The sequence below is a fragment of the Procambarus clarkii genome, chromosome 19 (genome assembly GCF_040958095.1).
Source record: "Procambarus clarkii isolate CNS0578487 chromosome 19, FALCON_Pclarkii_2.0, whole genome shotgun sequence".
Classification (NCBI taxonomy): Eukaryota; Metazoa; Arthropoda; class Malacostraca; order Decapoda; family Cambaridae; genus Procambarus; species Procambarus clarkii.
Genome location: NC_091168.1, coordinates 10,874,319 through 10,889,481, shown reverse-complemented (window position 1 = coordinate 10,889,481; position 15,163 = coordinate 10,874,319). Strand labels below are relative to the sequence as shown.

The following is a 15,163-nucleotide window of genomic DNA, read 5'->3' as shown; positions in this document are numbered from 1 at the left end:
TTAAAGTTCCAGGTCTCAGGAAATCTTCCCTATCGATTTTATCAATTCCTGTTACTATTTTGTATGTAGTGATCATATCACCTCTCTTTCTTCTGTCTTCCAGTTTTGGCATATTTAATGCCTCTAACCTCTCTTCGTAGCTCTTGCCTTTCAGTTCTGGGAGCCACTTAGTAGCATGTCTTTGCACCTTTTCCAGTTTGTTGATGTGCTTCTTAAGATATGGGCACTACACAACCGCTGCATATTCTAGCTTTGGCCTAACAAAATCCGTGAACAATTTCTTTAGTATATCGCCATCCATGTATTTAAAAACAATTCTGAAGTTAGAAAGTGTGTAGTGGTTAAGTCTAGCCAGCCTGCAGTCTATGATATTCGAAAGTATGCATCTCTTGCTGCTGTGTTTGGGAATATATCTTGGACTGACATTTGGGCATGGGGATTTTAGAGATCGAACAAGGTCCTGGCCCTGCATTATCTCGTGACTGTTCCTTGCCCTCAGCAGTCTTGTGTGGCCTTGGGCCATCAGTTGCAGCCAATTGTTCTGCCTTCGTCATGAGACGTGTAGTGCTGCCACCTCCCGAGTAAGTCCCTCTTTTACATATCTTTTGGTAGCTCTTTGGGTATGTAGCTCCAGGGAGCCGACGGGCCTTCCCACAGATAACCAGCGTTGAATGTAATGAAGTACCATTTTCTGGGTGAGCCCCAGAGGCTCCCTGGCACCCTCCCTCCCTCTGGTCAACGGTTTCTTCTTCTGTTTGCTCATTCTCGAAACTGGTGGGCAGATGGCCAGCTCAGTGGAGCAAGGGGGGCCCTCACTCCCAGCGTTGGGTTTGATGATGATTTGCTTGTTTCCTTGCTTTTCATGCAGTGAGTTTCTAACCTTTGTTTTGGTCTCCGATTGCAATTTCTACCGGTTTAGGTCTGTTTTGGGGTGCCTACCTTTCTATGTGCTTAACCCCAGTCAATGGCATTTTCGCCGGTCGATGCCATTTTCGTTAAGTGGCAGACATGAATATACTCTCTAAAGAGTGAAGTTTTCATGGGCAATTACTCCCTTCGCCTCCTTGAGGAAACCAGGTTCTGGCTTGAGGTTCCCGGTAGGCATGACAACTCCATATGACTGAAGTCCCAGACTAATATAGCTAATATCAGCCCTATAGATCCAGGGAGCCTCTGGGCTCACCCAGAAAATGGCATTTCATTGCAGTCAACGCTGTTTTTTTCTATAGGGAACAATCAAATGATTCTGCTCATAAAAAAGTGTTTTTCATATTGACTCAATGCCTAATATTTATTTCCACAGAGTACAGATTGCGGAGATTATTAAGCAAGACTGCGGGTTTCCTGGAGTGTTTGGTGCCATTGATGCATCCCTGATTCATTTGATATCACCTGTTGTAGACGACAACTGTGCTTTTGTTCTGCAGTTCATTGTTGACCATAGACTTGTATTCCGGGATATTCACTTAGATTCTCCAAAGACAGGAACACGGATACAGATTTTCCAGGTAGATCTTTTATTTCAGTTAATGATGTGTCATTTTCCTTTGATGTGATGCTATGTAGTCTTCCTGGCTTGATATCTTCATTTTGATAATTGCTTTCCTTTCATGTTTAAAGTCTACTAAATTGATTTTTTTTTTAATTTTGTCTTTTAAAAACTGATACTGTATATTCGAACTTGGAATTTTTTAAGTTTCATGAGATTGTTCTAAAACTTTTCTGGGGAGAGCCCCTTTGGCTCCCCGGAGCTTATACATCCGGCTGATACGGATGTATAAGCTTTGGGCATCAGTCAATGTACATGGAGTTCTAGGACTACCGGGGACCCATGAGCCAGAACCTGGCCTACTCAGAGAGGCGCGAGGAGCAATGGCCTATAGAGACACCTTATACAGTGGTTCAGCTTACAAATTTAATCCGTTCCCAGAGACAGTTCGTAAGCCAAAAATTTGTAAACTGAAACAAATTTCCCCATAAAATATAATGGAAATTGAATTAATCCATTCCACACTCCTAAAAAATTTAACTTCAAAGTAAATTTTATACCTAATTCACCCAAATCTTCAGTACTAAAGTTATTATTTAACTTTACTGATGACTAGTTGACGTATGGAAGACGGTGAGGAGGGGAGGAGGAGGAGAGGTGTTAGTGTTCGGAAGGGAAGTCCCCTTCCATTATCACATCAGGCAGTGATGACTTTTCTGGGATGTTGACCAGACCACACACTAGAAGGTGAAGGGATGATGACATTTCGGCCCGTCCTGGACCATTCTCAGGTCGATGAGAATTCTGGAATACTGGGAGTATCCCAGCTTTTCTGGGATACTCTCTCTCCTACATTTTGCCTGCATATCACTAGGACCTGCTTGTGGCTCACTGCTTGATTTTTTCACTAAGAATCTATCCATAGAGGATTGTTTTTCCTTTATTGTAACACTTGTCTGTAGTGAGGCATCATAGTAGCATTAAAAAGGATAATGCAACGGCCTACTACAGCTTTCTTTGGGTGAGTCGTTTCAACAAGTTTGCATTTCTTCTCACAATCTACACCACTTCCTAATTGTTGAAGAAGGGACATTGTACACTGCCTCCGCTTTCCCTAAAGACATTTCCTCAGCTGCCTCTTGTTGTTGCTCCTTTTGGTCTTTCTCATGTGTTTTCTTGACTTGAACCTTATCACTGGCTTTCTTGGGACCCATGGCGAGATACATAATAACAAATTTTATGTTCAAATAGCCATTAATCTGAAAAAAAACTGTAATTCTTTACAAAGAACTCAGGCACAATTGTCACTAGGTGGGAGGCACTGGTAAACTGAGGCACGATCGCCGTGCCACCACGTTCTAGGTCAACCATGTGCGTATCAACAAACTCGTTTCAAAAGGAAAAGTTCATAACCCAATTCGAATTTTCCAAAGAAATTGGGTTCATAACCCAAAAAGTTCGTAAATAGGGGCATTCGTAAGCTGAGATGTCACTGTATATGATTTGGACTATGTGTGCCATCTACCGGGTCTGGCACCCAGAAAAATAGGCACCCTAAAACACCCCCCCCCCCATTCTGGTGAAGAATTGCTACCAAACGACAAACGAGAGGATATAACTCTCCATGAAGACAAACGATCAAACATGCATGACGTTTCTCGTTACCAATGCTCCGCCATCTGCACAACCCTCCTCCCTCCCCCAGGAGGCAGAAGGCGGAACCCCAGTCCCCCCAAGCCTGTCAGTTCTTGGCTGAGGTCGGTAGGCTTCAGTCATATACCTCCAGCTCCGGCTTTTCTTCTCTGTTTTTTGATTGCAAGTTTTTTTATTGCTAGGTTGTTTGCTTCCTCGGAAGCCCTGTGGCTGTCCCATTTTGCTTAAAGGGTCCTGGACTTGGGGGGTGTGGGTCGCTTCGGCCTTGGGTTGGTCCACTTCCCCCTCATTCTTCCCCTGTTTTTTGGTCAACCTCCAGCTTCCATCTCAGGAGTGTCTGAAGGCTTCGGGATCGGGGCAAGGTTTAGCTGGTTTTGAGACTTAGGCAGTCTCGGGGGATGCCCCTTCCAGGACAACCCGTTCTCGCAAATTCGTATAGTCAATATTGACTTATTAACAACGTGCATAGGTGATATACTAAACATAATAGATACCCTTAAAAAGCTTCATAGAAAACATCGACCTTACCTAACCTTGTTAGTATGTTAAGATAAGCATCTTATTGCTTCGTAATTACAATTATTACTTAACCTATACCTATAATAGGTTAAGTAACAATTGTAATTACAAAGCTATAAGATGCTTATCTTAAGATACTAACAAGGTTAGGTAAGGTCGGTGTTTTCTATGAAGCTTTTTAACCCTTAAAGTGCGCATCACTTCATATGAAGTGTAAATCGTTTTACCAGTCAACTGCGCTTCACTTCATATGAAGTGTATGGGTACCGCGCACGATTTGAATGGCCCGCGGTGTAGCTGGGGGTCCCATACGCTGCCCAGGGGCTCTAGTAAACAGCGGCCATTTTGAAAAAAAATCCAGCTCACGCTCCAATGGCATGGGAGGCCTCAGTTTAGCGAGAGTCACCATGGCGAGCGCACGGTCAAACACCTCACGAGCACGCATCACTCAGTCCCTCACCCCAGAGCAAATAGCCCACGAATTATTCTCTGAAGGTGAAGAAAGTGTGTTTGACGATTCAGACAACGATGAGGATTATACACAGTTGTCGGGAGATAGTAGCAGCAGCAGTGAAAGTGAAAATGACCGCCATGCCATGGCGAGGCCTATACGCTCTCCCATGCCTCCTCGCCCATTTTCTACCCCAATTCTACCACGACCTCACAGTTCCTGTGGATATTTTCTGTTTGAGGGTGACGAGTCAGAGGGAGGTGACTCCTTTTCTGGGTTTAGTGACTCAGATCAAAGTTTTATTGAGCCTGTGGCTGGTACCAGTGGTGTAACTGGGCGAGAAATTGTCGCGTCAGCAGCATCTCGCCCAGCCAAGCGCCACCGCATGGCACCACATGAGGGACCAAGACCCTCGTGTTCACGTGCACCCACCTCACGTGCACGTAGCCGCCGTGCTTCTCGCAGACGGTATTCAGCTCCTGGTCGCCGGTATGCATCGCTTCCTCGCCGTCTTTCCTCTGCATCTCGCAGGACGCCTGGTGTACTTGAGTGGAGTGATGGTGACGATTTTATTCCTAATATTCCTCACTTTGACGATAAAGATGTAGGGATTACAAACCTTTTCCCTAACCAAGGTGAGGACATGGCTGAGATGGAATATTTTACAGCATTCTATGATGAACCACTCATGGAATACATTGTACACCAAACGAACCTGCATGCTGCTTACCTGATTGAGAGGGAAATCACAGAATTTTCACGACTGCAGCGTTGGAAAAATACCACAGTGGCGGAAATGTATGTGTTTTTGGCACTCTGTTTGTTGATGAAGCACTGTCACAAACATGCAATAAATGACTATTGGAGCAAGGACAAGACAATACCAACACCTTTATTCGGGAAATATATGTCACGAGACAGGTTTCAGATACTCCTCAGGTGTCTACATTTTGGAAGTGTTCAGGACCGAACACCTGATGATAGACTGTGGCGAGTGAGGCACTACATGAACGATGTTATTGGAAAATTCAGAGATTTTTACGTACCAGCACAGAAGCTGGTGGTTGATGAATCTCTCATACTTTTCAAGGGACGTGTTCCATTCAAACAGTACATTCCCTCAAAACGAAACCGATTTGGCCTGAAATTTTTTGTTCTTTGTGATTGTGAGACAGGATACGTGTTACACATGATTCTGTACTCGGCTAGTGATGTAGACATTCCCGGTAACGACGAACATGGATTCTCGGGGAGTGTAGTGAAGACCATCATGGCTCCGTGGATGAACAAGGGACACATTTTATACACAGATAATTACTATACAAGTCCCTTGCTAGCTCGGTTCTTGCTAGAAAATAGAACCGGATTGGTTGGTACAGTAAAGCCACAACGAAGGGAAATGCCTGTGTTTGACAACGACATTGCAGTTGGTGAGTGTCAGAGAAGGAAAAGTGATAACATTCTGTCAGTTCGGTGGAAAGACAAAAGAGAAGTGAACTTGTTGACAACAATTCATGATGGAACAATGGTGAACAGTGGGAAAGTGAGCCATAAAACAAACGCACCACTATATAAGCCAGACTGTGTTTTAGACTATAATATCAACATGCGGTTGATTGATAAATCAGACATGATGATTGGCACTGCAGAGTGTGTGCGGAAGACATGTAGGTGGACGAAAAAAGTGTTCTTCCATCTTGTGGACATGAGCATGCTGAACTGTTTCAACATGTACCTTGTGAGAACTGGACGTAAGCCCACTTTCCGTGACTTTGTATTTGATGCTGCAATACAGTTATTAGGAAAGTTTGCAAAAGATGTCCCAGGTATTCAGCGGCCCATCATAAACCCACTGTTGCAGCATGCTGGTACTCCACGCCTCGCTCACACTGAAGGCTTCCTAGCACACAAACTTAAGTATTTGCCACCTGGTGTGAAGCGTGCAATAGCCCAACGTGATTGCTTGGTGTGTAAAACAACGACACGTAGAGACAAGAAACGGAAGCTTGTGCAAACATGGTGTGAAACGTGTGGTATCCCATTATGTGCTGTCGACTGCTTCAATGACTACCACAGTCTAGAAATCTTCTAAGTGTGCTTCAAAGTGTGTATAGCGTGTGCGAGTGTGTAAATATGTAAACATATAAGCAGAACATATAATATAATAGACTGTAATGACATATTATATTGCCGTAATTGAAAACATTTGTGTGCGCCTGTGTATACTCAAATATGCAACAATTATTGATACAAAATATGTTCAAACAGTATTTGAAACACAATTAGTGAAAAAAAAATTAGATAAAATGCGCTTAGACATTGTAAATAAATAGCGCGAAAATATATTTGTGGCAACTCTGGCTGTTTGAGGACCGCGCGCAACATCTCCCGGGCGTGTACTGCATGAGCGACCATGCAGATTGTGACGTCATCGCAGAGCTTCTCGGCTCTATTGCAACAAAAGTAAGTACAATAGAATTTTTTTTTTATTTTTCCCGTGATCAGTGAACAGAACTTAACAGATTAGCAAAAAAAAAAAATTTTTTTTTTTTCAAAATGACATGCGGCTGTGTGGATAGCAGGATATTAGACCCCGAGCATGTTAAGGGTTAAGGGTATCTATTATGTTTAGTATGTCACCTATGCACATATTTAATAAGTCAATATTGACTTTACGAATTATCGAGAACGGGTTGACTGGTCAGACCCATATGCAACAGCTGGAGGGACCGACTTGAATGCCTCATCGCCATCCTGGACAACCCGTTCTCGATAATTCGTAAAGTCAATATTGACTTATTAAATAAGTGCATAGGTGACATACTAAACATAATAGATACCCTTAAAAAGCTTCATAGAAAACACCGACCTTACCTAACCTTGTTAGTATCTTAAGATAAGCATCTTATAGCTTTGTAATTACAATTGTTACTTAACCTATTATAGGTATAGGTTAAGTAACACCTATAATCACCTATGCACGTTGTTAATAAGTCAATATTGACTATACGAATTTGCGAGAAAAGGGTTGGACCAGTGGGCCCCCTTCCTTAGTGTTTTTACGGCTGCCCTGGTTTTTTCTTTTGAGGCCGGGGCTTTGGAGGACGATTCGGCCCCAGGTCCTGGTGTGGAGGTTCCCAGGGCTCCCTCCCCTGGGAACCCTCCCATTGGATCCCTCCTGGGTTTTCCTTCCATCCGAGTGGGCTTACTGTTACGTGGTGTGGGGTTTTCTTCCCCCCCTCCCTCTACGTACGAGTCGGTTTTTGGTGTTGGCCTCTTCTCCCCGGGTTCGGTTCCGTGTCCCTTCGGGTTCGTCGGTTCTGCCCTTCCTGTGGCACATTTTACCAACTTTATCCGTTTTCTTTAATAAGAAATGTATTCTTTCTACATCATGTAAAAAATCATATCAGTCACTATATCCTAATTCACTGGATCCTACATGGCCATTGGTCCTCTTATGCCAATTGGTGCCCCATGTGAGCCTGCTTGGCTTCGTGCATGGGTCTGGAAGGTTTGAGTTAATTAAAAACTATTGCAACATCTGTCGCTTCCGGTGACGATTGCCTCCGATATTTTATAAGAATCATTGGTGCTCTTCGGTACTACTTATCTTTTTTATGATCACATCTTATCTCAATAAATGAACATTGTGGGCTACCCTCCCTAAATTCAGGGAGGGACCAGTTCGTACTTCAGGCGTCCTGAGTATGGTTTGGGGGTGTTCGTTTTGTTTTCGACAGTGTCAACGCGTGTTGGTGTTAGGCGTCCTTAATCACGGGACATACACCGTACTACCTAATTTTATATCTCCTGTTATGGCTCCCTGGATACTGGGAGAGTTCTAGACTGTGTTTGTAGGGTACATTCCTTGTACTTTTACCGAATTTAGGGTGTGGCGTGGCACGTAGTGACGCCACGTCCTCCTCTACACCACTTGTACTCTTATCCTCCTGCAAACGTACCTAAGGTCATAATTAACTAGCCATGCTGCCGGCATCTTAACAGGCAACACTATACAGGGGTACCTCGGTTTAAGAGTTTAATCCGATCCTGGAGACGGCTCGTATTCCGAAGCGAATTTCCTCATAAGAAATAATGGGAAATGAATTAATCCGTTCCTGACTACCCCAAAAACCCCACATCAAACTAAATTTTTATACCTAATTCATCTAAATAAACCTACAAAACTATGTTCAAGCTATTACTTACCATGCTGTTGAATGCTGTAGGCGTATGGAAGATGGTGAGGCAACCCGTCCTCTTAAAAATAACGTCACTTTTGGCTCGTATGCGCACTATGGCCAAATTTGGACGTAATTTGAAATGAAATCGACTCACAAAAGTGACGTACTGTTCCGTTTTCTGTTTGAGTCGTCCGGCCTACTTAGACTCGCTAGGAGAAGAAACTTTCAATTCACGTTTTTCATAACGTTTTGAAACTTTATGAGAATTTCCTGCCCACCTAACCTACCAGAGGACCCTTAACTTACTGTTGTTGAAAAAAAAAATCCGAAATTTATTTTCATTTTTTTTTATTTTCAAATTACGTCCAATTTCGACCATACGGGCAAACGGCCAAAAGCGACGTTATTTTTAAGAGGACAGGTTGGGTGAGGAGGGGGGAGGAGGAGAGAAGTTACTGTTTGGAAGGGGAGTCCCCTTCCATTATCACATCAGGCAGTGAGGACTTAACTGGTATGCACACTCTGGCACATTTTGCCTGCATACCACAAGGACTTGTTTGTCTTACTAAGAATCTGTCTAAAGACACTTGTTTTTCCCTACATTTTAACACTTGTCTGTAGTAAGACATCACATTGTCATTTAAAAGGTCAATGCAACGGCCTGCTACAGCTTTATCTGGGTGAGTTTTTTCAACAAAACTTTGCAGTTCTTCCCATACTTCACACATTTTCTTAATCAAGAAGGGACATCCTCTACTGCCTCTACTCACAGCTATTTTCTTAGGTTGAACCTTATCAATGGCTTTCTTGAGACCCATGGCGAGATATATAATAACAACTTTATGCTCAAATGGCCAAAAAACCGACATAAAACTGTAAATCCTTGTGAAGAATTCAGGAGGGATAGTCACTGGGCGCGAGACAATGGTAAACTGAGGGGCGGAGGGGCGACGATCGCCGCACCACCACGCGCTAGGTCGGCCTGAACGCGTATCAACAAACTCGCGTTCCAAGGTAACCCTCGCCTTCCGAGACACATTTTCCGAGGAAATCCGGTTCATACTCCGAAAAACTCGCATACAGGGACACTCGTGTTCCGAGGTACCACTGTATTGGGTTATCTTGGGATAATTTCGGGGCTTAGTGTCCCCGCGGCCTGGTCTTTGACCAGGCCTCCTTTTTGTTATACACCCTCAGGAAGTAGCCCGTAGCAGCTGTCTAACTCCCAGTTACCTATTTACTGCTTGGTGAACAGGGACATCAGGGTGAAAGAAAGATTTTGCCCTTTTGTCTCCGCCTCCGCCGGGAATTGAACCCGGAACCTCAGGACTACAAACCCGAAGCGCTGTCCACCCAGCTGTCAGGCTGTGTCTTAACAGTGTACTGCCTAAGCTCTACAAGTGCCTATACAGTCTGGCAATGCCGTCAGCCAAGCTCCGGTTCTCGCCTTTTGGATGAGTTTTGGGTATTGTTTGTGGTATGTTGCTTGGCCTATTTGCAGGCATCTTATTTATTTATTTCTATACAGGATGGTACACTGGAGGTTACGAGTGTACATAGCATTGATGATTACATTCTTGTAATTACCTAAGTGTAGTTACAGGATGAGAGCTATGCTTGTGGTATCCCGTCTTCCCAGCACTCTTTGTCATATAACGCTTGAAACTACTGACGGTCTTGGCCTCCACCACCTTTTCACCTAACTTGTTCCAACCGTCTACCACTCTGTTTGCGAAAGTGAATTTTCTTATATTTCTTCGGCATCTGTGTTTAGCTAGTTTAAATCTATGACCTCTTGTTCTTGAAGTTCCAGGTCTCAGGAAATCTTCCCTATCGATTTTATAAATTCCTGTTACTATTTTGTATGTAGTGATCATATCACCTCTTTTTCTTCTGTCTTCTAGTTTTGGCATATTTAATGCCTCTAACCTCTCCTCGTAGCTCTTGCCCTTCAGTTCTGGGAGCCACTTAGTAGCATGTCTTTGCACCTTTTCCAGTTTGTTGATGTGCTTCTTAAGATATGAGCACCACACAACTGCTGCATATTGTAGCTTTGGTCTAACAAAAGTCGTGAAATTTTTTTTTAGTATATCAAATCAAATCAAATCAAATGTTTATTTAGGTAAGGTACATACATACAAGAGATTTTACAAAGAGTGATAGATTTATAGATAGGGCTAGTACATACAATGCCTAAAGCCACTATTACGCAAAGCGTTTCGGGCATGACCGAATATCGCCATCCATGTATTTAAAAGCAATTCTGAAGTTAGAAAATGTGGCATAGGCTCCTTGCACAATATTCTTTATGTGGTCCTCAGGTGATAGTTTTCTATCTAGAACCACCTCTAGATCTCTTTCTTTATCAGAATTCTTTAAAGATTTCTCACATAATATATAGGTTGTGTGTGGAGTCTATGTTTCTCCTATTCCACATTCCATAACATGACATTTATTAACAATAAATTCCATTTGCCAAGTGGTGCTCCATATACTTATTTTGTTCAGGTCATCTTGAAGGGCATGACAATCATCTAAGTTTTCTGTGGGGAGCCCCTACGGCTCCCTGGAGCTTATCGGGCTAATGTATGTTATGTTAGACCGGGACATTAGCTAAGGAGTTCAGACCTACCAGGGACCAGCGCCAGAACCTGGCCCCCTTCAGAGAGGTTTCAGGGAGCAATGGCCCTGGAAAACCCCATATGGTTGGGGGTTTTCCTTATCAGCCATCGACCGGGGTTAGGCACCCAGAAAGGTAGGCGTAACAAAACAAACCCCACATGGTAAGAAACTACAACAAAAACCGAACAGAGAGGTAGAAAACTCCCTACAATCCCAAGGAAACAAGGAAACAAGCAAACATCACACTTTACTGCCGCGCCGATCGTCCGCGCAGCCCTCCCCACCCCGGGAGGGGGAGGGGGGAGCCCCGGACCTACCGCGCCGGCTGCCAAGCTCCAGTTCGTTCGCTAATGTCAACCGGGATTGACGCTTCTCTGGCCTCAGTTTCCTAGGCGGTGTTTGCCTTGTGTGGCGTTCACTGCCGTGTGTTGTGGTGTGCGGTGGCCAGGAGTACTTCATCAGTGCCGGGGCTGCATGTGCTTAGTGGCTGACTTCCCTAAGCGCCCTGTGAGTACTGCCCTTGCGTAACAGGGTTATCTTCCCTGGGGCATTCGGGAACCATTCCCGTAGAGGTTCTTGCTGCTCGGCATTTGCCTCGCCCTTGGGGCCAGCTGGGGCTTGGGGCCCTTGTTTGGCCCTGGGTAGGGATTGGTATTGTGCTGGTTAGGGCGTCAAGGTGTTGCGCAGCCTGCCACCTAAGCGGCGGCCGGTTTCTGTTGCCTCTGGAGACGGTGTACTTTTGCGGGGTTTTTCTTTTGTTTTTCATTTTCTTGCCTGGTGGGGGTCTGCCTAAGGTGGTTATAGTTCCACTGGTAGTGTTTGGCGGCCCTCTGCTAGGCCCCCGTGCTTGTACACGTCTCAGGGGTTTTCAGTGCTATAATCTACCCTCTTGTTATGTTTGGGTTTCTTAACCGGTTAGCAACACCTTGCCCGGGCTTCCCGTAGTTGTTACCCTACGGGCCCTGGAAACCCCTGTCTGGGCTCGGGGGACCATTGAATGTGTCTTCCGGGTTCCAACCCGTCTTGAACGGGATCGTTGGTTGCTGTTCCCTTGTCTCCGGGTGACAGTCGCCATTTTTACCTCCGTCATGCTGCCTGTTGGGTCACTGACACCTTGACCCGGAGTCTTGCGAGTGATTCTCTGCTTGTTCTCCAGTACTCTCCTGATGTTATTACTGTTCAGAGTACAGGCGGCATCCGTGTTGCAAGCTAGGTTAGGTTGCTGCAACATGCTAGGTTAGTTTCCCACTCGAATGCCCCGTGGCCGCCCCGTTTGGTTAGGTGCTGCTCGCCCCTTTCTCTCCATGTTCCCGGCTCCGGACCGTCTGCGGGTTTCGGGGTCGGGGCGGGGTTCAGTTGCGGCAGACTCGGGCGGTTTTCGGGGGATGCCCCGTTCGGGTTGGGGACGGAGGTTTGAGCCTGTGCCTCCTGCCAAGGCTTCTGGGTCTTACCAGCGGCCCTTTCTTGTTGCCTTTCCCATGGGCTCTTGCTTTTCTTTAAGGGCGGAGGGTTTGGAGGACGGCTCTGCCCCGGGGCCTCTGTTGTTGGTTCCCGGGGCTGTGGGGGTTGCCTGCTAGCAGTTCTGGGGCGGTTTTGCCCCTTCAGGGGGTTTTCTGCTGTTGGGCGTCGTTTTTCGCCCTTCCAGTCTGCTAGCTTCCCACATTTGCTGGCGTGTTTTTGTGTATTAAGCGTCAGTCACAGCCCCTGCTGGCGGCCATTTTCGTCTGCCGGTTTCCCGGCGTGGCCACCAGGGCGGCGTTGCGGTTTGTTTACATGCGTCTGGGTGTGCGAGCGAGCGTCTCTGGTGAGTTTTCAAAAAATTTGCAGGGTTTTTGTTCTCCTGTTGTCGTTTCTTTGTTTTTCTGGTGTTTTCTTGCCGTTGCCTGTTCCTCTGGGAACGTTTGGGTGTTGATTTTGGGTCTGAGCCTCTGGGTTTAGGCTCAGTGCCCCTGGCTGGTATGCTTGCTCCCACACCTTGCCCCTCGGTTTTCGGTCTGTTGGGACCGTTTTCCCAGGGCGTTCTGCTGGGGTCTGTGCTTTGCCTTTTAGTGGTGTTCTCCGTCGGCAAATGTGGTGGTTTGGGCTCCCCCTGGTTCGATTCTGGGTTCCTTTGGGTTCCTTGGTTTCGTTCTGGAGGTTTCTTCCTCTTGGGCCCCCTTTTGTGGGTTCAGGGGACTTTGTTTCCTCGTGTGACCCGGGTCTGCCTTTTGGGGTTCCGGGGTCTTCCTGGCTTGCAGACTGAGCTTTTTGGGTCTTGGCACATGTTGTGGTTGTGCTGGGACTTTGTGGTTTTGCTGTCGAGGTGGGCCTTTTGATGCAGTTTTGTGCCTTCTTTGCCTGGCCGGCGTAGTGCTCTTTGCCACTAGTCGGCGGCTTGTGCTTTTACAATATATGTCCTCACCTAGTTGTGCTTGTGGGGGTTGAGCTCTGGCTCCTTGGTCCTGCCTCTCAACCGTCCGTCAACAGGTGTATCGGTTCCTGTGCCTCTTGGGCTCTGTCATGTCTACATGTGACATTGTATGGGGGTCAGCCTCGTTACTTTAGTGTGAGGAGTCGCCACATTACTTCTTAGTGCTTTCCCGTTCCCATTCTGACACTCAAAAAAAAAAAAAAAAAAAAAAAAAAAAAAACTTTAATTCTATCTGTGGCTCTTTTGGGTACTCAGTTTCCACCTGTGTCCCCTAGTGCGTGTGCCCCTTGTGTTACATAGCCTGTCCTTCTCAACCCTGTCAATTCCCTTGGGTATCTTGTATGTGGTGATCAGGTCTCCCCTCACTTCCTCTTCCAGCGAAGTGTGGTTTCATTCCCGTAGTCTCTCCTCATGACTTCGGTAGTGTACTTTTTCTTTCTGAAGGGGTTCTGTTCCCTTCTCTGTTGACTGGGCGCTGGGGGAGCAGCTTGCTCTGTTGCCTCTCGCTTGGTCCCGCTGTTGGTGGGCGCTTTGGGTTGTCTTCCGGCCTCTGCTGGCGTCGGAGGACGGCTTCTCCCCCTTGGGGGGGGTTCAGAGCTGGCGGGGTGGGCTTCTTCCCTGCGCTTCGTCATTTCCTCTTCGTGGGTGCGTGGGGCGTGGTCGATCCGCCCCATCCTTCTGGGCTTCCCGTCTGCTCTTTGCAGTCATGAGCTTTTCCAGTCTGCAGTTCTTCTGGACTACTACCGTCTGCGCCCTGGATCCTCTGCCCTGCTCGGAGGACTGTTGTCTCCTGTTCGGATTCTGTTAGGGCCGGGTGCATGGATGGTGGACCTGGACCTCCAGGTCACTTCTTGGCACGTTCCTCTCCAGTTTTTCTGGGGCTAGCACGGTTGGTAATTACCTATGTGTACTTACCTAAGTGTAGTTACAGGATGAGAGCTACTCTCGTGGTGTCCCGTCTTCCCAGCACTCTTTGTCATATAATGCTTTGATTATAATTGTCATTTTGTCATATAATGATTGTCATATGTCATAATATGTCTTCATATGATTGTCATACAATGCTTTGGTGGTGGGGCTTCAGGTTTGCTGTTTTTATTGCATTCCCTATTTTGTGAAGGGCACTTTGTATACTCTTTGCATCTTTACCGGATCTTAGTGCCCTGTCTGCGTCTGAGATTCGGTGTCTGGCCTACCTCGACGACTGGCTGGAGTGGGCTCCCAGTCAGTCCGCTTGTCTGCTCGCCAGGGGATGGTTCTTTCCAGATCGCTGGGTTTGGTTTCCTGGTGATCTGGAGGTTTTACCTTCTGTTTCCGTCCCGGGTTCGGACCTGGGCCTTGTTTCAGGCTCTTGGGCCCCTCATTGTCTTCCCTCCAGAAGTGTTACTGTGGCTGTGGTCCCGCCTTTGGCTGTTCAGGAGGGGGTCCCGGGTTGCTCAGCAGTTGCTTGGGCGGTTGTGCGGGAGTTTGCACTTCGGCGTGCTTGTCTGCCCGCGGAGTCGGGTTTGGCTCCGGCGTCGGTTGGTTCCTACGGAGACTCCACTTCCGCCTCTTGCATTCCTTGGGTTCCTCTGGGGATCTGGTGTTGGTGCTGCGTCACCAGCTTCCTCTTTGGGGTTTTCGGGGTTCCGTGCCTTGGCGGCTCCCCGAGCCTTCGCTCGATGTGTTCACGGACGGGTCGTCTCTCGGCTGGGGCTTTGTGACCAGTGCTCACCAGGTCGGCCGAGGTTGATGGCGTCTGTCTGTCCGTCGGGCTCACAGCCCGGTTCAGGTGTTCATGGCTGTCTGGTTTGCGCTTCGGAGGGTTTGGGTCACTAGGTACTCTACCGTTCAGC

General features: G+C 46.7%; 1 protein-coding gene across 1 annotated transcript in view; it reads left to right on the top strand.

Annotated features, from left to right (window-relative positions):
- LOC123757639 (uncharacterized) overlaps positions 1-15,163 on the top strand; it is a 285,082-nt gene that overhangs the window by 228,885 nt on the left and 41,034 nt on the right. Inside the window, 1 exon segment of the mRNA XM_045741479.2 lies at positions 1,304-1,508. Coding sequence (XP_045597435.1) covers positions 1,304-1,508 — 205 coding nt within the window.